General features: G+C 41.5%; 1 protein-coding gene across 5 annotated transcripts in view; it reads left to right on the forward strand.

The window, feature by feature from the left end:
* Positions 1–1,969: 1,969 nt before the first annotated feature.
* The window catches only part of ATXN7 (ataxin 7), a 101,548-nt gene continuing 78,662 nt past the window's right edge, over positions 1,970–24,855 (forward strand). The window contains exons 1-4 of one of the 5 annotated variants that reach the window (XM_077822481.1): positions 1,970–2,188; positions 3,708–3,800; positions 15,215–15,472; positions 16,405–16,473. In XM_077822481.1, the coding sequence (XP_077678607.1) occupies positions 2,173–2,188; positions 3,708–3,800; positions 15,215–15,472; positions 16,405–16,473 (436 nt within the window). In that variant the 5' untranslated portion in view covers positions 1,970–2,172. Of the gene's footprint in view, positions 2,189–3,707; positions 3,801–4,835; positions 4,870–15,214; positions 15,473–15,528; positions 15,643–16,404; positions 16,474–24,855 lie in introns of those variants that run through there. The other 4 variants (XM_077822482.1, XM_077822483.1, XM_077822484.1 and 1 more) reach the window with 4 other exon arrangements.

The following is a 24,855-nucleotide window of genomic DNA, read 5'->3' on the forward strand; positions in this document are numbered from 1 at the left end:
CGAAGAAGGAAAAAATCATTTCATTTGTCAGTAGGGTGTTATTTAGCATTTTCAAAGTTGAAAAGGGCTTTTGGGACTGCTCCTATCTTGGCTTATCTGTGTTTCAAACCCCTTTCATATTAGACCTAGATACTAGTGCTTACAGTTTGGGGGACAGGATTTCAGCTGCCTACCCCCTAAATCTGAGAATTTATTTGTGGAAGTTGAGGCTGGAAAAGTTGTAACAGAGATCAGTCTCCCATTCAAACAGAATGGGCTGGGTCTGCCTCAGCCAACCAATTCCACAGAAACACTAGATATTCCTCAGGGGCTGACTGAAAGGAGTCCCTCACTGGTGGCTGAAGGGAAATCCAGGGAAAGAAAAGCCCAAAAGGGATTTGGGTAGGAATAACTTCTTTCATGTGATGCAAACTTCTCCTGACAGAAGGATACTGTATACCTGTAAATAGTGAATCTTGTATCATTGGTAATTTATTATATATATATTTTTTCTATTTGGGATGGGTTATTGGGTGTCACCATTTTAGGCCTCATTGGGATGATTGGCAAAGCTGAGGCATGGGCTGTTTTTATGAGCTGGGTGGTGCCTTGTTATGGATTGACTGGAAACCTTGTACAAACCGATGTGTGTGACCACATCCTTCATTTAATATAGTTGTAAGAGACAGTTAAGGGGCCACTCCTAAAACAAGGGCTATTAGAGACTGCCCAGAAACTAGCACCAAATAGGCTATTGTTCCAGTGGGTACTGTGACCAGGTGTGTGTGGATGTGTGAGAACATACACAAACTAAGAACAGACAAGAATATAGAGAGTGGAGAGGCAAAGGCAAAAGGCCAGAAAGCCAAGGAGTACCCAGGGAGCACAGTGTGGCCCTGGAAAAAGCTAGAGGGTACTTTTGGGTCTGGAGTTGGCCAACGAGGCTTCGGGCTGTAAGCTAGGAAACTGCTGCTTTTATTCTTGGTTCCTCCTGCATTTGGAAAAGCAGGACTTGTGCATTCCTTGTAAATAAACAAGATTGTATCCAAAAAAATATCCGACTCCCATCAGTTTCTGTTTCCAACTGGAACGTTCCCAGTGCCCTGAAATTTGACTGTCTCCTTGGTTTGAAAAGGGACAACAGTAGTTTGGCTACCTTAAATTTGAATTTCCATACTTTCAAATGTTAAAGTTTTTTGTAACCTTAACTTTCAATTTCCTGGCTTTTTAATGTTTTTCATGGGCTTTTGATTTGATTTTTATTAACTACAACTTTCTTGTAAAGATATTTCTCCTTAAACTGCTGATATGTATTGTCTGGGATTTAGCTTTTGCTCCGATGAATTGCAACATTACTCATGTTTTATTTTCTTTAACAGCAAATTTTAAAAGTATTCCTTCAAGTTTGCAGCCATACTTTTTCATTGATTTTTTTCATGGGAGATGTATGGCTTAAAACCTGACATGCTGTTTTGAAAATGTAGGGCTTGGTGCTTTGACCATGTTACTCTTCTCTTTATATCTTTTCAGTGGTTTTCCCCATCTCCATCACATCAAGCCCCAAATGCTTTTCTCATATAAGGCCCATCATGGCTCATGTCCACCCACCCTGTCCTCTCTTTTACACTATTCTCTGCGAACTGTGCCAATCTTCATTGCTCATTTGTAAAAACTCCCAACAAGTACCTTATTTTTTTCCTTGCCACCTCTTATGTACAGAAGGTCCGAACTGCACATAAAAATCTGTAAGGCCACCACATTGTCCTCCTTCAAATCCTTCCTTAAAACTCAACTCTACTGTGATACCAACAAAAACTGATTAGTGGTTAGGTAACTGCTTACCACGCGGTTTATCACGCTGATTATAATAACCTCATTTCTGACTTCTGATCCCATAATATTTGTTGTATTTACCTCTTGTCTTATACTTGGGGCAGGTCTACACTATGGCGCTGAGTCAACCTATGTTACGCAACTCCAGTTTCATGAACAACATATCTGGAGTCGATGGTGCCTTAGGTGGACATATTGCGGTGTCTACACCATGATGGGTCAACGGGAGAAACTCTCCCGTCGACTTACCTTATGCTTCTCATTCCGGTGGAGTACTGGAGTCGATGGGAGAACGATCGGTGGTCGATTTAGCGGGTCTTCACTAGACCCACCAAATCGACCCCCAGTGGATTGATCGCCATGCGTCAATCCCCCGGTAAGTGGAGACAAGCTTGTATGCTCTTTGGGGGATAGACTTTTTTGGTTCATATTTCCATAGTACCTAGCACAAAGAGCCTGGGCTTTCTAAGTGCTACCACAATATAAATGATATAATTTTGTTAGGAAATAGAGGGCCCTCTGCATGCAGAACTACTCTATTCTACATAAAAGTGTATGGGTTATTGATGAGGCAAGCAGAAGACAAAAAGTCTCTGCTCCATAGAACATTCTGAAAGGTTATACAGTTTCTGGCTACATTACTTTTTTTTCTTTTGTCCGTCTAGGCAACCTTCCACATAGAGTAGAGGAGATCTACATGCAGAGGGTTCTCTATTTCCTAATAAAATTCCATTATTTATATTATGATAGTTCCTAGAGGGCCCAGCCTAATTGTGTTAGGCAGTGTGCAGATACAAACCAAAAAGGCTGGCCTAGCAGATACAAAAGAGAAAAGTAATATTGTGGGTGCCTATACTGCCTTTCACAATGGGCACCAGAGAGGGTTACTGGAAGCTAGCTCTCTCTGTAAGTAGCTACATTTCTGTAACTTAAAACAAAACAAGTGTGTCAATGCAGAGACTTGCACTGGTTTAATTATCTGGTTTAAAAACAGATTAATGTAAATAAGGCCTTAATATGCCTCTCTCTCTCTCTCTCTCTCTCTCTCATTTACATAATTTGTCAGTGGTGAAATAATGAACAATGTTACATGTAAATTATCACCATGGGGCACCTGAGTTACATGCCACGGTGGTAAAAACGCTGTTGGCCAGTGTACACAAATGGCCCTTCTTTGCTACCGTTGGTGGAGCTGCACTGTGGAGGGGAAAAAATCTTGTGTAAAAACAGTTGCTAAGGCCCTGAACCTGTAGACTAGGGGTTCTCAAACTGGGGGTCGGGACCCCTCAGGGGGTCACGAGGTTATTACATGGGGGCTCGCTAGCTGTCAGCCTCCACCCCAAACCCTGCTTTGCATCCAGCATTTAAAATAATATTAAATATATTTAAAAGTGTTGTTAATTTATAAGGGGGGGGTGTGTGTGTCACACTCAAAGGCTTGCAGTGTGAAAGGGGTCACCAGTACAAAAGTTTGAGAACAACTGCTGTAGACACATAGGAGCAGATTCTGTATGTTTATAAGAGTCCACACCAATGCACCTATTTGCAAGATTAGAATCTAAATTAGATACAGACATTTTTAATCTAAATTAATATTATTGGTGTGATGGTTGAGACTTAAATTGGTGCATTTTTAAATAAATATTAGTTCTGAAATTAGTGGGTTATCATTGAAAGATGTGTTGTGCACGTTATGCTGAATTACATTCTCTGTTTACAGTATATATTAACATTTAAATTCACTGTAAAAACTAAATCTCTGGTGTAAAATAGGTAAAATGCATTGTATTAGAGCACTTTATTTCAAGGCAAAAATTGCAATTATGGAATGTCAGCTAAATAAGATTGCAAATTTCCTATTATTGTAGTAGTCATATATTTTTATTTCATTTCAGAGTTAAATGACTGTAAGTCAGAGAGAGCTTCCACAATCCAAACAGATGACGATCAACTGATAAATCAACCCAGAGTTTTACCATACATTAAAGGTACTGTGACATACTTACCTATATATTTTTTTCTTAAACATCGTATTCTCATAGTTCAGATGTGAGAAACATGAAGAACAGGATATTCACAGGGTTGCAAAGCAAGACTGAAGTGCTACCAGACTCAGCTTGGTGATGTTTTGATAAGATGCAGGTGTTAAATGCAGGCTTCAGTGAAAAGTAAAGAGACCTTCCAAACAGCCAGAATAAGCTCTCTGTGCAAACCAGTCAAACCTCAAACATTCAGTCAAACTTCATTTATCTCAATGAGATAGGGGATATGAAAGTAACTTGAATGAGTAGGGTTTTGTGTAAGAAGAGTCTTTTATCTGTGTGTTTGATATACTTTGGGAGATGCGAACTGGGTTTTTTGATGATCAAATTTCAGTTTATCTATATTCATATAGTCTTGGGTAAAACAGCATTATTTTATGATGTGGAGCAAAATTCCTTGAGATAGTATCCTCTGGTCTCCCTTAAATTTTTCTCTCCTTTACCCCTTCAATTATGTTTTACTTGTTTGTGTTTATTTTTCTTTGATATGGTGAAACAACTTAAAAATACGATGGATTTGTTCTATTTGCCTTTTATGCACAAATTTGAAGAGCTGAGACTACTTAAGTTAATTTTTCCTGTTCAAACCAGCTTTTTTATGCTTTTAATTTTTTTATGATTATTATAGAAATCATCCTTTAACCTCCTGTTAAGATAAATAAATGGATCTCCTTAATGGATCTCCTTAAGTCTATTACTATCAGTCATGTTTTCTAATCCTATAATCATTCTCATGACTCTTCTGTGAACCTTCTCCAGTTTATCAACATCCTTCTTGAATTGTGGGCCCCAGAACTGGACTAAGTATTCCAGCAGTGGTCACTCCTGTACCAACTACAGAGCTAAAATAACCTCTGTACTCCTACTTGAGATTCCCCTTTTTTATTCATCCAAGGATTGCATTAGCTCTTTTGGCCACAGTGTCATATTGGTAGCTCATGTTGAGCTGATTATCCACCACAACCCCCAAATCTTTTTCAGAGTCTCTGCTTCCCAGGAGAGAGTCCCCCATCTTGTAAGTATGGCCTACTTTCTTTGTTCCTAGATGTATATATTTACATCTATCCGTATTAAAATGCAGATTGTTTGCTTGTACCCAGTTTACTAAGTGATTCCAAATTGCTCTGGATCAGTGACCTGACCTCTTCGTTATTTACCACTCCCCCAATTTATGTGTCTGCAAAATTTATCAGTAATGATATTAAGTTTTCTTCCAGGTAATTGATAAAAATGTTAAATAGAATAGGGCCAAAGATTGACCCCTGCAGACCTCTCTGGAAATACACTTGCTTGATGAGGACTCCCCGTTTACAGTTACATTTTAAGACCTATCAGTTAGTCAGTTTTTAATTCATTGAATGTCTGCCTTGTTTTGTAATCAAAATTTCACGTGATACTAAGTCAACACCTTACAGAAGCCTAAATATATTACATCAACGCTACTACCCTTACCCTTATTGTAATTTCATTTAAAAAAAAATATCAAGTTAGTTTGACAGGATCTAGTTTCTGTTAACCCATGGTGATCAGTATTAATTATATTACCCTCCTTTAATTGTTTATTAATTGAGTCCCATATCAGCCGCTCCATTGTCTTGCTTGGGATCAATGTCTGGCTGATGTGCCTATAATTATCCAGGTTATCTTGTTTACCCTTTTAACAAATGGGCACATAAGCATTTTCCGGTTTTCTGGAACTTCCCCGTGTTCCAGGATTGATTGAAAATCAACATTTAACTGTCCAGTGAGCTCTTTTAAAACTTTTGGATGCAAGTTATGTGGCCCTTCTGGTTTAAAAATGTCTAACTTTAGCAGTTTGTGCTTAACAACCTCCAGAGATACAAATTGGATAGAAAAAGTGTTGTTATCACATACGATGAGACAGTATCATCTGTTTCCCCTGCCCCCCGCACATACAGAACAGAAATAGTTATTGAACACTTTTGCCTTTTCTGCATTATTGATCCATATAGTATTGGCCCAATACCATTGTCAGGATTCTTTTTATTCCTAATATAGTTAAAAAACTCTGTCCTTAGCTCTATTAGCAATAGACTTCTACTTGTGTCCCTTGGATTCCGTTATCAGTTTTCTACAATTCCTATCTTCTGATTTACATTCATTACTATCAATTTCCCCTTTTTTCCATCTGTTATATATTACCTTTTTATTTTTTACAGCTGCCTTCGCTTCCCTTCTAAACCAGATCATTTTTTTAATCAGTACAGTCTTCTTCCTCGATCGTGGCTTTTTGGGTACGTTAGTAAGGGGTTCTTAAATTATGCCCAATTATCATTCACATTTATTCTGATTAAATTTTTCCTGCCAGCTGATTTGGCTCATAATTATTTTCAGCTTTGTGAAATTAAAGCCATTAAAGCGTCAAGTAAGTGTGTGTGTGTGTGTATGTATGTATGTGTGTATGTGTGTGTGTGTATATATATATATACACACAAACTAGTAATATATATTACTAGTTTGGTCTTTATCCTGCTTGTACATTATAAAAGTGATCAAATCATGATCACTTGTAACGAAACTATCATTAATTTTTAGTTCTGTGAGCAATTCCTCTTTATCTGTTAGGACAAGGTCTAATAAAGAATTCTCCCATGTTGATTGCAACACTTTTTGAGTTAGGAAATTGGCATCTATATGTTTAGAAATTCCAGGGTGCATCTTTTTTCCCTACACATTGTAGATCGGCAAAGATCTATTGCAAAGATCTATCTTTCTCTGTCTATGCATCTGTATTTAACGCCCTCTCATTTGCTTTCTCACGCACCCTTCATGCTCACCCTTTCTCTCTTTTATACATCTCTTTCCCCTGACAAGTTCACCCATCCGCCCACAGGCTCCTTTCTGCATCCTGTTCTACCCAAAATAACAGCAGCCCCTGGTCTGCTCTGCTTCATCAGTAAAGCCCCCTCCTCCAGGAAAATATTAGCGGTACAACTGGTCCCCCTTCCCTTTCTCTTAAAGGAATATTGACTCCTGCATCATTCATCTCCTAGGCTTTCCCTTTTGCTCAGGCTACTCTGCTCCCTAGCCCCAGTATGCCCACTTGATTTTTTTGTTTCAAATTCCTTATCACCCCAGCAAGTGAGTTTTTCAAACCCCATTTATGCATTCAAAATTATCCCCCCGCACCCAAACCATTGACAGATCTTTTTTTAGTACTGCCCAAAACTATTTTTATACTTTAAAACAATGATACTTGAGTGATTCAGGAAAGAAAAACAAGTAACGCATGTGCAAGAATAGTAATTTTCTCATCTTGTAGTATATACATTTGGTCTGCTCAAGCCACGAAAGAGAAAATTATCACTCCATCTACAACTCCCATAAAATCAGTTTCTCATCTGACTTTATTATTCCTAGTTTCTGATTTGACAGTCAGTAATCTTGTCCATTGAACTGATGAATTGCTCTTTCTGCTGCCACTCTTCTCCCTCTGCTGGAATACTGATGTATTCATGACATACTGGAAAAATGTTACAAAACAGTATAGTAAAAGCCAGCCTGAGATCCAGCATGCAGAATTAGGCCCGCTCGGGATCCTATATAGCAAAAACATTGTTGATTGAGGGGGGAGGGTAATAACAAGGTGTAAAGAGTAGACAGTAGCAAGAAAGAGGACAACCAACATGTATGTATCTGTTAACAATAAATAAATAAATAAAAACGTGTATGTCTAACTGATTGGCGCAAGCCATTTTAAAGCAGTAACCATGTTTAAATAACTGGACCTTTGTCAACATTTTAAACAGATAAATAGGCAAATGTATTGGCTCATTTTTAAGGGCTAGTTCATCGTGTAATTTTGTTTCAAAATTGTCTTTTTTTTTTTTTTTTTTTTACTTTTGGCTAAACTGTTTTATCTCCCTCAACAATGTTAAAAAAAAAAAAAAAAAAAAGAAACCTTATTGATTACCATGCTTGTGACTATGAACTAGGACATCAGTAAGTGAGTCTGTCATGCTAAGAATCTGCCTACTAATGAGAAACCAAGCAAATGTTGACATGAAGGATAGTAATACTAATATCGCTAAATTTGGACTTTGAGGTCACCTTGCTTTTAAAACACTCTTGTTACGCACTAAGGTGGTAGTCAAAGGACTGGCAAGCAGTCACCAGTTCAGGTTTTGTATAGGCTGGTAATGCCCAAAGATTACCATCTACTGACTGTTTGATGTTCTACAAGAAATGTATCCGTGTATTTCCTAGTATACAGGAGTGCTCATCACAAAAACTGTCACAATTAGCACTAACTAGCAATCTCGAGAGGCCAAAAGGTGAATTAGCATACAGCCTGTACTGTGCTCTCAACCCTGAAAGGAGTACTTCTAAGATCTCTTGTATTCTAAGTTTTTTATCAAGAGTGCACCAAATTCAGCACAATGTGAGTGGGACACAATGCCAGTGACTTTAACAGAGTTGCATTTGTTTACACATGAGACTAATTTGGTCCCATATTTCTATCTTCTCTTAGTTTTCTTTTAAGTCATTTACAGCAACTTGTAAAGATTAAGCAACATTTCATCTGATGCCAGAGTTCTTATGCTATTATTCATGCTTCTATCCTCCTCCCCTCAACTGCCATTTCCTTCTCTGCTAAAAGGTGCATGGTGTGAGCCCCCGTTCAGCAAATGAAGGAGGCCAAGAGAGAACTATCCAACCCAACATATAGTATTCAAAAAGCTGGGAGCTTTAATTGGTTTGGAAGAAGGGTTGGTGAAAAGGAGAAGCATATCAGAAAATGGTACTAAACTGAGTATTAAGGTCTAAAATTAACTAACAAGCATAGATTGTATTCCATAAATTCTTTGTGTATTTATATGACAAATTACGTCTCCTTGTTCTAAAAGCTCACTATTTATTGATGATAGCCTGTAGTGTCATCAATAAAACCATTGCAGTTCATTATGGTAAATTTTATACTTCTATGAGGCATTGAAAAGAGAGAAATGTTGTTTAAAAACAAATCACCATAAGACCATATTGCAGTGGCTGTGCTATTCAGTCATTGGTGGGATCTCTCTCTCTCTCTGTTTTATCCTGTTTCTCATCACTGTAGTGTCTGAGAACATCAAATAACAATAGTGAAATCCTTAGTGGACTTCATGGAATCTCTGTCACTTCTCCCTTCTTGGGATAAAAACTCTGCTTGGGGGTAGGATTTTTGGTTTGGGACGTTTGTTGTAGGGGTTTAGGAGTAGAAGGAGGGTGTCAGTATTAGACTGTCATTTTTATGGTGGAAAAGCCTTTATGAAGGCAAACTGCTGCAGATGGCTAAGATCTGGTCTACAGTAGAGAGTTAGGTCGACGCAAGGCAGCTTACGTTGACCTAACTAAGGAAGTGACTTATACTTAAATTTGGCTCCCAGCAACATAAGTGCCCCACTACACCAACTTAATGCCTTCACCTCCAAGAGCGGCATAGAGTCATGTTCGATGTAGTTAGGTCAATGCAGTGTCGATATAGACATTGTGTTGCTCATGTCAACTGTTACTGGTTTTCAGGAGCCTTCCCACAGTGCCCCACATTGACAGTACAGTCAATACAGGCATTGGTGGGGATGTGCCCTGCTGACACAAGGAGCAAAATGTAGACAAGAAAAAGCGATGTAATTACTGTAGCAGCTGTATGCCTACATAAGTTAGGTCAACTTAATTTTGTAGCGTAGACATGACTTAAGGAAACATGGCCTTTAGGTTGGGGTAGTTTTGGATCAAGTTTCCTCTGTTCCTGTTACTGCAGTGACAGCTTCCTCCATAACAAGCCAGAACTATGTTAGCAAATAAGGGCTGTGACACAAGTCTCAGAAACATTCAACATCAAGACTTAAAAGACAGAATTATACTTTCCCTAGATATACAAGAATTTGAGCTTAGTAATGATGTGGTGTTAGGTTCCCTGTGAACCTGGGAGAAGCCAGTAGGGTCTTCTCCCACCTGGATACTATAGCAGGAAGAAGAGTTTTGCATCATTCAAGAAAGAATTTGAGATCTATTACCACCTGAATCACTTGCTTTTTTGCTTATGTCACAGACTTAATGTTGAGTGTAATGTATGCATTTTACATATTATAGAAAACCACTGTTGGGTAGTTGCTTAAACAGTATTGTTCTCCAGATTGAGCGTTTGCTGGCAGTTAATGACCAGGGCCCCAATCCTGTAAATACTTATGCATGTGCTTAACTTTACTACCACAAGTAGTTCCATCAATTTGGGAACTACTCTTGGCCATAAAGTTTATGTTTGCTGAATTGGGGCCCAGTTGGAAGAACTACCAGCCTGAGTTAACATGGCTGAAAGAAATCCAAGTCAGAGGTCACTATTGCTGTTGTTTGTCCTCTAAAGCTCAGTGTGCTTTCACTGTTTATAGTACCCGTCTTTTCTTAGGAGTTAAATGCTAGTAGAGTAACCAATAGGAAAGAAAGACTTCCTCAACATTCTGTATTAAGTTTGTGATGATATATCAGTTTTGAATGTGACCTACTAATATAGAATCATAGAAATGTAGGACTTGAAGGAACTTCCAGAGGCTATCTATTCCACCCCTGACCCTGGCAGGACCATGTATACTTAGACCATCTCTAACAGGTGTTTGTCTAACCTGTTTTTAAAAAACTCCCCGTGATGGGGATTCCACAACCTCCCTTGGTAACCTATTCCAGTACTTAACTAGCCTCAGTTAGAAAGTTTTCCTACTGCAGATTAAGCCCATTTCTTCTTGTCCTACATTCAGTGGATATGGTGAACAATTGATCACCATCCTGTTCACAACAATACTTAATATATTTGAAGATTGTTATCAGGTCCCCCCTCAGCCTTCTTTTCTGAAGACCAAGCATATCCAGTTTTTTTTAACCTTTCCTTTATAGGTCAGGTTTTTATACTCTTTATCATTTTTGTTGCTGTCTTCTGGACTTCCTCCAATTTGTCCACATCTTTCTTAAAGAGTGGCACCCAAAACTAGACACAGTTCTGCAGTTGAGGCCAGTGCCAAGTAGGGAAGAACAATTACCTCCTGTGTTTTATTTGGGACACTCTGGTTAATACACCCCAGAATGTTAGTCTTTTTTGCAACTGCATCACATTGTTGACTTATGTTCAATTTGTGATGCACTATAACGTCTAGATCCTTTTCTTCTGTATTACTGCCTAGCCAGTTATTATCCATATTGCATTTGTGCCTTTGACTTTTCCTTTCTAACTGTAGTACTTTTCACTTGCCTATATTTTATTTTGTTGATTTCAGACTAGTTCTCAAATTTATCAAGGACCTTGCTTACAACTCCTCTGAGCTAGGTGTTGTCCACAAACTTTATTCACTCATTTGATGTGGACAATAGGCTTATAAAGAGCATAAGTGGTGACTGGTAAATTGGATTCTTAAAATTCTTTAACATTTAATAATCTAAAGTCCCAGTCCTGGAAACACTTAAGCATGTGTGTATACCATTGCTCACACGAGTAGTCCTACTGTCTTCAGTAAGACAACATAAGTGAACGTTATGCGTGTGCTTCAGTGTTTGCGTGCGAGCTCCAGGACTTCATTGGCACTACTCACTGCAGTTAAAGTTAAGCATGTTAAGATTAGGGTCTAAGATGTCGTAAGTAACAGGGAAGTAAATTCGTTTATAGTACATGGCCCCAGTCTTGCAAAGATTTACACACCTGTTTAACTCTATGCAGTGTAAGTAATCAGATTAAAGTCAATGGGACTAAGCATGTGACTGAAGGCTTGTCTACGCTGCCACTTTTGGTGGTATAAGTTACAGTATGTCGCACGGGGTATGAAAAACACGCCTTTGAGCAGCATAAGGTACTCTGACAAGTGTGTCATAAGTTACTCTGACAAAAGCGGTGTGGAGAGTGCTATGTTGGTGGGAGAGCTTCTCCTGCTGACATAGCTACCGGTGCTCATGGAAGTGGTTTTGTTATGTTGATGGGAGAGCTCTCTCCCGTTGGCATAGAGCTGCTACACGAGCAATCTTACAGCGGTGCAGTTGTGTTGGTACGGCTGTGCTGCTGTAAGCTCGCTAATGTAGACGTGGTCTAAGACTTTGCAGGATCAGTGCCTATGATTTTAAATTGGTCATTTTACTTTAACATTTTAATTCACAGGGGAAAAAAAAGACCCTGAATTTTAAAAATATTTTTGGAGTCAGTTTATAGAAGAATTTAATTTTGCAGAACTCATGGTTACTTCCAAGCATATAAAGCTGCTAATAATCAGAAATATTTTTCACCAAAGGTTTGTATCTAGGGCTGTCGATTAATCGCAGTTAACTCAGGTGATTAACTCAAAAAATTAATCGCGATTTTAAAAATTAATCACGATCTATCACACTGTTAGACAACAGAATACCAATTGAAATTTATTAAATATTTTGGATGTTTTTCTACATTTTCAAATATATTGATTTTTATTACAACACAGAATACAAAGTGTACAGTGCTCATTTGTATTATTATCTTTATTACAAATATTTGCACTGTAAAAATGATATAGTAATTTTCAATTCACCTCATACAAGTACTGTAGTGCAATCTCTTTATCGTGAAAGTGTAACTTACAAATGTAGATTTTTGTTGTTACATAACTGCACTCAAAAACAAAACAATGTAAAACTTTAGAACCTACAAGTCCACTCAGTCCTGCTTCTTGTTCAGCCAATCGCTAAGACAAAAAAGTTTGTTTACATTTACGGGAGATACTGCTGCCTGCTTCTTTACAATGTCACCTGAAAACGAGAACAGGCGTTCACATGGCTCTTTTGTAGCCGGCATTGCAAGATATTTATGTGCCAGATATGATAAACATTCATGTGCCCCTTCATGCTTTGGCCACCATTCCCGAGAACATGCTTCCATGCTGATGATGCTCGTTAAAAAATAATGCGTTAATGAAATTTGTGACAATTCCTTGAAGGAGAATAGTATGTCTCCTGTTCTGTTTTACCTGCAATCTGCCATATATTTCATGTTATAACAGTCTCAGATGATGACCCAGCAGATTTGTCAAATCTGCAGTAAAAGTGTTCTTAAAATGAACAAATGCAAAGAAAGTACAGTGTGAGATTTCTGAGGATTCATACAGCACCAAAGGTTTAAGAATCTGAAGTGCAATCCAAAATCTGAGAGGATGAGGTGTGGAGCATTCTTTCAGAAGTCTTAAAAGAGCAACACTCCAATGCGGAAACTACAGAACCCAAACCACCGAAAAAGAAAATCAGCCTTCTGCTGGTGGCATCTGACTCAGACGATGAAAATTAACATGCATTGGTCCGCACTATTCTGAATCGTTATCGAGCAGAACCTGTAATCACCATGGACATATGTCCTTGGGAATGGTGGTTGAAGATGCACTAAAGATTCATATGTTCCTTAATCTGGCACGTAAATTTCTTGCAGTGCCGGTTACAACCGTGCCATGTGCCTGTTCTCACATTCAGGTGACATTGTAAACTAGAAGCGGGCAGCATTATCTCCTGCAAATTGTAGCCGAGTTTGTTTGTCTGAGTGATTGCCTGAAGTAGGACTGAGTGGACTGTAGGCTCTAAAGTTTGACATTGTTTTATTTTTGAATGCAGTTATTTTTTGTACATAATTCTACATTTGTAAGTTAAACTTTCATGATAAAGAGATTGCACTACAGTACTTGGGAATTCAAAAATACGATTTCTTTTGTTTTTTACAGTGAAAATATCTTTAATAAAAATAAATATAAAGTGAGCCCTGTACTCTTTGTGTTTTAATTAAAATCAATATATCTGAAAAAGTAGAAAACATCCAAAAATATTTAAATAAATTGTATTCTATGATCAACAGTGCAATTAATCATGATTAATTTTTTTAATCGCTTGACCACCCAACTGAGATCACTTAATTAAAGACCCCTCGGCATCATCTATTAGCTTAGGCAAAAAACGAAGATATTACAAATGAAATGTTGGGCAGTAACATCTGTGAATCAAAAACCAGGACTCAGCAGTTTTGTGAACAACCAATAATTGGTGCGTGAATAACTGGGAAATAAAACTGAGTACAAACAAAAGTGACATTGATCTGTTCAAACCATTGTAATTGTGTAGTCTGAGTGGAATGTAAAAAGCAAAACGGTATCAATCGAATAAATACAGTCCGTTTTAAACATTCGTAGTTATTTTTTAGGATTATTTTAAAAGTTCAGCTTTATCTGGGTTTTGCCCCTTCAATTTCAGTGTGTCACTGGGCAGTTGGTCAGTGGAGCTGCTGACATAGCTTGAAGCAGTTAAGGATTCTTTAGAATAATTTTGTCTTGCTAGTCATCATTTTAGCTTTAAACCTTTCTCATTAAATGAAGAGAACACTATTTTTCTTGCTGTTGCTGCTTTCTTTTAACCCCAAATAACCCAGAGCGTAGAAAGTTGGCAGCCTGTGTCTTCCTGTGTGTTATGGACAGATGTAAAGTCGTGAAGAATCATAGTCTGGGAGAAGGGACATTCACACAAGTAAATCTACCTAGCTGGAAAAACATAATGCGAAATGTATTAGAGATTAAATGGCACCTTTTAAGGAAAGATTGTTGGGAGACCCTGGTGAAAGGAGTATGTATAAGGTGGGGTGAAGATGAGTTACATACATGGGGTTAGTTTCCTGCTTGTTTCCTATACAGCCTCTATTCCTGGGCGTGACGTGAAGACTTTAAGGTGGGGAGGGAGGCGCCCTGTTTAAGGAAGTCTGGTGAGCGCTGCTGGACGAGCAGCTGGGCAGAAATGACCGACGTTAATCGGACCACAATTTGTGCAGGGGGAGATGTTGGTTACACTTATTTCTAAAATGAGAAACTTGTAGCTGATGAAGACGCTACTCTATCCTCTCTTCAGCCACATACCTCCTCCCATGAGTCTGCCTCTCAGAATTCACTTCTTTGGGAGGGGAGGGGTAGGTGATGTGGACTTTATTTCTGTAGGAGCTTCACCTCCATCCCTTTTTGCAAAGCAGCTTCTTGATTAGGAATTGTAGGGCTGTGGGAGGAGAACAGCTGCGTTTAGTGCCACCAGTGTAAGACCAGACCTAAAAGCGACTGGGGAAGGGACCATCCCGGATCTCCTACGCTACTTATACACCCCTGGTAATGAGGTAGGATCCTAGAACACTGCAGAGGTGAGATTCTGCAGGGTCCCCCTAGGTGCTTGTAGGAAGTTAATGGGGACCCGAACCCAAGCAAAAGGCTGCCTCTGCGCTGTCAGTGCCCATAGCGGCCGCGGCCCGCTGCCCTGCTGGTTGTGGGCTGGTAACACCTCGGAACCTCCTTAAGGAGCGGCGCCACCTTAAGAGCCTGCTGACTTTTCTCGTTACATTGTAGCAGCGGAAAGAATGTCGGCGCGGGCCGCGGGTGACGTCAGAGGGGAACAGCGCAGAGCGGCGGCGGCCAGGCAGCGGCGGCGGCGGCCCCGGCACGGAGGAGGAGGAGGAGGAGGCGGCGAGAGCGGCCCCGGCCCCTCCGCCACCACAGCGGCAATGGCGACCGTCGGAGAGCGCAGGTCCCTGCCCAGCCCGGAGGCGATGCTGGGGCAGCCCTGGAGCCACTGGGTCGATGCTGCTAAACTTCACGGAAACGATGGTGAGCAGAGCGCCCCCCCACGTTCCCCGGGGAGGTCGGGAGCGCCCGCGCCAGGGGCCACCCGAGCCGGGCACCGCTCCGGGAGCGCGAGCCCCGGGAGCCTCGGAGGCGACGCGCCGCTGGGGGAAATCTGTGCGAGCCCCGGGGCCGGGACCCTCCTCTCCGGGATGGTGGGCACGCTGCGGGGGGGGAATCTGTGCGAGGCAGGGTTGAATGTGTGTTTCCTGCAACACCCCTGTCTCCGGGATGGATTCTGGGTGCGCTGGTTAGAGGGTCTGTGTGAGCCCGGGGACGGGAAACTCCCCCTCCCCCATCCCTGGGATCTTGGGGGTGCTGGTGGGTGTGCGGGAGAGACACATACCGGTGGGCACCTTGGGCCCGTGCGATCTCGGGTGCACCAGTTGGAGGTGTAAGTAATTCCTTGGGGCCGCTCCCCTCCGCCCCCCCCCGGTATTCTGCATAGTCTGATAGAGGAGGTCTGTGTGAGCCTCAGGTGGGGCATCAACCTTTATAGGTACACTGTTGGAGGAACTGTGTGAGCCCTGGGATCCTGCACCTTCCCTCTAGTACCTTGGCTGGACCAGTGGTTGTCTGTACCTCATACCTATAAGTTCCATTCAATGCATCCGATGAAGTGGGCTGTACCCACAAAAGCTCATGCTCTAATAAATTGGTTAGTCTCTAAGGTGACACAAGTCCTCCTGGGTTTTTTTGCGGATACAGACTAACACGACTGCTACTCTGAAACTTCTCATAGCTAGGCTGGTTTTTATGGTCGGGAGCGGTATGTGCCAGTCTCACCTGTATATCAGTGTAGGATCACACAGTGTTTTGGCAAGTATCCTGGTGGGCGACTGCCTCACCACCACTCTGTAAGCCCTGTGTAGAGTGATGCCTAACGTGTGGGTGTTCTTTGGGGTTTGTTTTTTAAGGAACAGCATTGGAAGAAAGTTTCAAGGAGTATGGGAAAAATCGAGAAGCGATGCGACTCTGTAGAGAAGGTGAGCATGATTTGTTAATAAGAAACGTGCATGAAGAGGTTTCCCTGCTTGTAATTATGTTGTTAGAACATGCATATGGAGAAAACTCACCAGATCTTGAAGACCACTGTTTTGTACCTAAGGTTCCTCAGTGGAGGTCTTAAGTTTTTAAATGGACTCTTAACCAAAGGCATCATGATAAATCTGGTTGACTTATATTCATTCAGACCAGGTTTTTAGTTGGTTAGCATGATGGATGATCTTTGGCCCTAAATAGTCTCTAGCGGGTCATGATATCTTTGGGAGCAGCACCCATAGACCATTCGACAGTATCCTCTGTTTTTGTTTTTTTTTTTTTAAATTGAGGTGATCAGTTCTATTTTAGTACTAGAGCACTGATCTACTTTTTTTCCAGTCAAGTCAGTGCCTCATGTTTATTACGTAGGACACTGTTAATACACAGTGGGAGTGGCATGCAGACAGCAAGCAGTAGAACAAGGATAAACAGTCTGAACGTGACAAATAGAAATACTGTTTACGGGTGTAGACAAAAGTTGGTGAAGCATATACATTGTCAGTAATTTTGTAACTGGAGATGAAAAAACAGTAATAAGTCTGGTTTTCATGTTTGATTTATTGTCTCAATTCAAAGACACTGTTTACACCAAGGAAATGGCCTCAGAATTTTCTAATGTTGCTAACATTGGTTGAGCTCCGTTGGTGGTATTATCATTGGGAAGTGTAGCATATATGAGCCATGGGTGTGTTAAACATTGACTCAATTGGACCTGTTTTGAATAGTTTATATGACAGTTGAAAATGTCAGTGGTAGCTTACAGCCAGACTACAGTAGGGCTCGGAGCCTTGCTATGGCTGGTATTGTCGACCTGCTATAAGCAACAACTGGAAATTTTATGAGAATTTTGCTGCCAAAGACTGGTTCAAGATCAATAAGCAGCAGCCCTTATAGGAGTTGCAGTGGGGTGCATATTATGTGACTCAAAAACACGGGGATCTTTCTGCCATTGTCCCGGTATATGTATGTTTTATAAGTTCATTCCTTCAACACAGGTCTGATAGTTTCCTAGGTGCTTAAATAGTATTATTTGTGCCGGCTATACTAAGTGTTTGTGCAAAGTATTACAGAAACATCAAAAACCTTTGCAACCTTAACTAATGGAACCCTGGCTCCATCAGTTAAGGCTGATTTTCAAACCTCTTTTTTCCTACCTTCGGTATTAAAATGCAAACCTCTAAGGTTTCTGTATTTTGAAGGTTAACAGTCAGGATGAAATGAGATTCCTCTTTCACTAAAAACTCAGTCATGCAACTTTCCCCCTGAGACTGCATGGAGCTAATTGACTTCAAACTCATGAACAACTTGCAGGATTGGGGCCTAAATTTGAAGGAAATTCATAACATACTATTAGAATTAAAGCGAAAAACAACGTTCTGTCAAGATTCTAAAAGGTCTGTTTATTTTCAGCCCTCTATCTTGGCAATCCATTCAAATTTTAAGCCTGTTTTTGATGGGATTATAATACATATTACCTGGTTCAGAGGGAACCTCTCTTTTCAGAATAAAACAAAAAGAAAAAAATATACTTTTATTAATGCTTTAGTGTTTGTAAAGTTGATGGGCAACAACAAATGCTAGCATGTCCATTTAATCATCCAAAGCAGACGTAGAAAACTTTATAACTAAACCTTTTGGCCAGAGAAAACTTTGCATGCTAGAAAATTTGAACAGGGAAACTTTTGATATGTGCCTGGGCTCCTGGAAACATTGGACCTCTGCACCAAAAACCCATATTCTGTCTTATCTGTTGTATTTCTATGCCTCCCCCCCATCCATTACCAGAGTATCTGAGTGCCTGACAATCTTTCTAATATTTATTCTCACAGCACTCCTAGAAGGTAAGGCAGTGCTATTATCTGAGGCACAGATCCTCAAAGGTATTTAGGCACTTAATCCCCTAAGTACCTTTGAGGATCTGGGCCTAAGTGACTTGTCCAAGGTCACACAGGAAGTTTCTGACAGACCTGGGAATTGAATTTGAGACTTGTAAGTCCCAGGTTAGCACCCTAACCACTGGACCATCGTTTCTCTCAGTTGATATCTACTTGTCTCTCAGTCCATGCTGCCATTCCTTTCTCTTCAGTTGACACACTATATACAATCATTTGTTCTCAGATCCTCAAGGACATATACCAAAGATAGAATCTCAGTGGACCCAGTCTATTGTTGCTTTTTAAGATCTGTATCCTTCCATGCTGAGCTTTGAAGCACTGCATGGACTCCAGCAGCTGATATGGAGTGTGAGCCCAAGATCTCAAACAGACTTTTGGATTGGGAGATCTTTGTGTGGTGGGAGTGAAGACTAGACACCATTTAGCTCATAGAGTTGTATTTTAAAGTATTCTGTGTACTGAAATCTTTTCACTACATTCAATATTTTACATGTAAGATTTTGCTGGAAATAATTCAGTACAATTATTTTTATCTACATGGTTTATATGACAGACTGTGCTCCAGTTCATCCACCCAACATCTTATCACCTACTGTCCATGAACCAACCAGGGACTCAATTCCCCTGCAAACCAGCTTCTTGCCATGGGACATAACCACAACATATTGCATTGTATTCACTAGGTACCCTTCAGACACGATGATGCATAAAGCCTAATCCTTTTCATCTACCTTCCCAATATGAACTTGAAACCTCAGTGTAGGGTAACATTCATATTCATCCTTCTTATCATAGATGACTTGTGCCTCCCCATACTGGGAGGGGGCACAATCTAAAGGGAAGGACACGTGACTGCCCCCACGCGTCTTCTCTGCCCAGCGATCCCTCCCCAACCCTGTGCCCAGGACAGGACCTCTGACCTCGCCCTGCCCCACCAGAGTTACCTGCGAGTGGGGGAGTCTATCTTTTTTTCCTGATGTGCCCCCCCGCCGCCCCCCCCCAAGCATGTTTGGCCACTCTCCCTGGCAGCCGGGCCTGGCTGGGGAGCGGGACGGAAGCATTTCTCACACAGTTGAAGCTGGCCACTCCGGCTTGCTGACTCTCTGCAGCGCAGCAGCTGCCTTTGAGAGCCTAGCTGGTGAGGTGGTGTTGCTGGGCCTCCCTGGGCCCAGCTGCCAGGGACAGTGGCCAAATGAGCCAGAAACATGCTGCGGGAGAGAGGGAACTCTGGCTCGTTTGGCCCCTATCTCCGGTAGCCGGGCCTGGGCAGGGGGCAGCCCACCACCACCTCCCCAGCCAGGCTCAATCTGAGGCAGCCGCCATGTTGCACAGAGCAGCAACCTGGAGCAGCCAGCGTGAGAAGCAACTAGTCCCGCTGCTTCTGCTTCCCATCCAGGCCCGGTTGCCAGGGACAGAGGCCGAGTGTGCCAAGGGGCAGGGGCTGCGTGGAAGGGACTCCTGTCCGGGAGCGTGCAAGCTGCTTGCACGCACTTGCATGACAAGGGATAGCTGCCAGTAAGCCTGGTGCCTGCCCCAGCAGGCAGGGCCGGGGGTGGTACAGCCACACCAGAGCAGGGGCCTGACATGCTGCTGCTTTTGCCACTGTGGTCCTTGGCCCGGTCGTTAGCCCTGGCACTGCTGGTTTCACTCATTGTCGCTAGAGCCCAGCAGCTCCGCAGATATCTGCTGATATAAAGTGGATATAAATTGTGTATCCATGCAAGTCTCTACAGGGGACCTAATTCATCAAACACATAGTATGGTTCTTATTTGTCATACAGGAGGGCAGGGAGCTAACATGTCTGTAGTATGCATTACATTTTCATTTGACGTCAATGATTCCAAAAAATAAATTAAAGTTGTAGTAAACAAGGCTTGGAAAATCTACTCATCTCTGGCAAACAAGAAGCTTTCCCAGGAGAATGTCATCAACTTCTTCAGAAACTAAAGCTTTTGTTGAGAAAAATGTTACGTTTCTAGCATGTATGGTTGTAAAGAGAATCTTCTAAATGGAACCAAGCGTAAACCAAAATAGCGTTGTCTTTCCAAGTCTGCAGACAGCTCTAGTGCTGCTGCTCCTGATTTTGACAAGCTGCAGCAAGGTGCAAACTGTTGGTGTTTAGAACCCCTTAAGTAGCAGTGAAACCGACAAGAATTAGGTTGACTTCACTCTGCTGCTGTTCAGCAAAGTTCTAAGCAGCAGCAGTGACCGGCCTGGAAGTTAGTCAGACCACCTCCTCCATATCCACTGTCCATTTTGAAATTTTACAATTTTTTTTTTTTTTTTTTAACAAAAATAGCAATGGCAAAGAACATACATGTAATAGGGAAACTGATAGTGGTAAACTTACGAGTATCTTTTTGCTGATTTCATTTTAGACAGAACTTTAGTTATTGTAGTGTTTTTAATTTAATTGTAGTAATTACCAATACGAGCACTATGGTGGGTGGGGAGTTGTTAAAGATATCTGCCATTGGCATCCATATAGTGCTTACATGTGCACTAACATTCCTCAATGTATAAAACCCTTCCAAAGTGGTTAGGGGAGAAAATTCTGTTTGGTTATTACATACGTTCATGTCTTGCCTACCCTGGAATGCTCTGTGGTGACAAAAGAGCTAATGGAATTATGACATCACAAGATCGAAGGCCGAGTAATTGCGAGAGAAAAGACATTTTGGTTAGACAGTTTAACAAAAAACAGACACCAGCAAACAATTTTAATGTCTACTTTAACTTTGATGTCTGATGAACACATTAGGTGCCATACTTTCACCCTGTTCTTTCAATAAATGCGTGTGCACACACATTATACATGTGAGGCTCCCCGTCCCCCAGAAGTCCACCAGAGAAAAAGAGAGAAGACCAGGCTTGACACGCTTGATATTTTGAAGAGAAAAAACATACATGGAAAAAGAACCGTTTTAGGCGTTCTCTCCACATCCTGTTGATAGGGTGGTCCCTAGGTGCCTTTTTCAGTGGTTCACAGTGGTTAACAGATGACCTGCAACAAAAGAAGTGTAAGGGAAGACAGCATTTGTGGTCGAAGTCTTGGGCTGAATAGGATGTCTCGGAAAGAATTTTTGAATTCTTGTGACATGGCTGAAGAAGAAGTTCTTTGTCTCCATTATAGCATCCACAAAGTCTGTCAGTGGATTTGTTTCTAACTGACTGGGGGTGGGGGGAGGCATAGCTCAGTGGTTTGAGCATTGGCCTGCTAAACCCAGGGTTGTGAGTTCAATCCTTGAGGGGGCCATTTAGGGATCTAAGGCAAAAAAAATTAAGGTTGGCTTGACAAAGCCCTGGCTGGGATGATATCATAGAATCATAGAATATCAGGGTTGGAAGGGACCTCAGGAGGTCATTTTGTCCAATCCCCTGCTGAAAGCAGGACCAATCCCCAATTAAATCATCCCAACCGGGGTTTTGTCAAGCCTGACCGTAAAAACTTCTAAGGAAGGAGATTCTACCACCTCCCTAGGTAACACATTCCAGAGTTTCACCACCCTCCTAGTGAAAAAGTTTTTCCTAATATCCAACCTAAACCTCCCCCACTGCAACTTGAGACCATTAGTCCTCGTTCTATCATCTGCTACCACTGAGAACAGTCTAGATCCATCCTCTTTGGAACCCCCTTTCAGGTAGTTGAAAGCAGCTATCAAATCCCCCTCGTTCTTCTCTTCCGCAGACTAAACAATCCCAGTTCCCTCAGCCTCTCCTCATAAGTCATGTGTTCCAGTCCCCATATCATTTTTGTTGCCCTCCGCTGGACTCTTTCCAATTTTTCCACATCCTTCTTGTAGTGTGGGGCCCAAAACTGGACACAGAACTCCAGATGAGGCCTCACCAATGTTGAATAGAGGGGAACGATCACATCCCTCGATCTGCTGGCAATGCCCCTACTTATACATCCGAAAATGCCATTGGCCTTCTTGGCAACAAGGGCACACTGTTGACTCATATCCAGCTTCTCATCCACTGTAACCCGTAGGTCCTTTTCTGCAGAACTGCTGCCTAGCTGTTCGGTCCCTAGTCTGTAGCAGTGCACTGGATTCTTCTGTCCTAAGTGCAGAACTCTGCACTTATCCTTGTTGAACCTCATAAGATTTCTTTTGGCCCAGTCCTCTAATTTTTCTAGGTCCCTCTGTATCCTATCCCTACCCTCCAGCGTATTTACCTCTCCTCCCAGTTTAGTGTCATCTGCAAACTTGCTGAGGGTGCAATCCACACCATCCTCCAGTTCATTAATGAAAATATTGAACAAAACTGGCCCGAGGACCGTTCCTTGGGGCACTCCACTTGATACAGGCTGCCAACTAGAGATGGAGCCATTGATCACTACCCGTTGAGCCCGATGATCTAGCCAGTTTTCCATCCACCTTATAGTGCATCCAGCCCATACTTCTTTAACTTGCTGGCAAAATACTGTGGGAGACAGTGTCAAAAGCTTTGCTAAAGTCGAGGAACAACACTTTCCCCACATCCACAGAACCAGTTATCTCGTCATAGAAGGCAATTAAATTAGTCAGGCATGACTTGCCCTTGGTGAATCCATGCTGACTGTTCCTGATCACTTTCCTCTCCTTTAAGTGCTTCAGAGTTGATTCCTTGAGGACCTGCTCCATGATTTTTCCAGGGACTGAGGTGAGGCTGACTGGCCTATAGTTCCCTGGATCCTCCTCCTTCCCTTTTTTAGAGATGGGCACTACATTAGCCTTTTTCCAGTCATCCGGGACCTCCCCAGATCACCACGAGTTTTCAAAGATAATGGCCAATTTAGTTGGGGATTGGCCCTGCTTTGAGCAGGGGGTTGGACTAGATGACCTCCTGAGGTCCCTTCCAACCCTGATATTCTATGAGTCTATGATTGAACTCAGTGACTGATTAGAGTCCCTACTATCATGAGGAAATTTCTGATTACTTTGTGGACAAAATTGAGTAGATTCAGCTGTCTGCTTGGTGGCAGTAGAGTCAGATCTGAGGGGGACAAATGTTAGGTCTTATTGGATTGAGTTTAAGCCAATAATGCTCACTGACATAGTGCTGGGAATACTCATGTCACAACTTGTCCACTGAATCTATGTTCTTCCAGTCTGGTAATACCAGTGGAAAAGTACCAAGTCTTTACGAGTGGAGATTAACTCCTCCCTTGGGAAGGACTGGATGCCATTTTTATTTAGACCTTGTCTTCACTAGAAAATTAAAACACAGTCCTGGGGAATCATATCCACTAATATGACTTTGCAATTAGCGTAGACAAGGACAAGTTTTGTTTAATATCATGTCAGCTGGCTGTGATTAAACTCTACTGGTGCTATAGGTTTAATCATTGCCAGCTGACAAGATGTTAAACACAACTTGTTCCTATCTGTATCCACTTCAAAGTCATGTTTAACACCATGCTAGTTAACATGATTCCACAAGGTTATTCTAAAGCTACCTAATTTTCTAGTGAAGACAAGCCCATGAAGAAGTTATGATGTCACATTTGCTCAAAAAGTCAACACTCACAATACGGCTAACTGTTGTCCAATATTGAATCTTGTATTTCTGTTTAATAATATAGCGAAGGTTGTGGCAAAACAACTCTAGAATACCTAGTTGCTTCAGATCTCCTTGTCAATCAGGGTACAGACATGGATATGAGAGAACTGCATTGGTAGATGGGTGTCCTTTCTGATAGATCTGTCAGCAGGTTGCAGTACTGTTCCCCGTCAGGTGTTGCTGAATCACCTGTATACTTCAGTGGAAGTGGATGGTGCTGCCTTGGGTGGCACTATTTATGCTTTGAAGAGCATTCCTAGAAGGTGGTTGAGGCAGTTGCACTTCCCTAAAGGTGCTGTCATGTGAAGTTCAATAGGACTTTCTGTACATATGGGGCTGCTAGGAGGGTGAGTTAAAGGGTATTAGTTGCAGTGCTTTCAGTGTGCTTAGGACACTTTTATGTCACCTGATCCAACTGGTGTATGTGTACACTGCAGTTAGACCCCCGCAGCCGCCCAAGCCCTCTGAGCCCAAGTCAGCTGGCGAAGGCCAGCTGCGGGTTTTTAATTGCAGTGTAAACATACCCATAGTCCAGACTCTGAAGCTCAATCCAAACGAGACTGGGACAATATTAGCAGGTTGGAGGAAAAACTGGATGATATGGTTCTGATTAGGAAGCCCAAGCAAAAAGTTAAGTTTTATGTAGTTGAGTGTTGAGATGAGTTGGTTTCAAATTCTTTTGAGGGCTTTTGGTGGAGCTGCTGGGTTGAGATTATTTTTGTTTTGTTAAATCATGTCAAAGGTGCCAGATAGGCCCTTGTTTGCAAATAATTTTTGTATATTTTTATTACATTGAAATAAACTACCTGAGCAAAAAGGCACAACAGTCTTAAAAACAGCTTTTGCAAGTCACATTTAATATTTTATTAGGAAAATTTCCTCTGCAT

This window comes from Eretmochelys imbricata, chromosome 7, assembly GCF_965152235.1.
Source record: "Eretmochelys imbricata isolate rEreImb1 chromosome 7, rEreImb1.hap1, whole genome shotgun sequence".
Lineage (NCBI taxonomy): Eukaryota > Metazoa > Chordata > Testudines > Cheloniidae > Eretmochelys > Eretmochelys imbricata.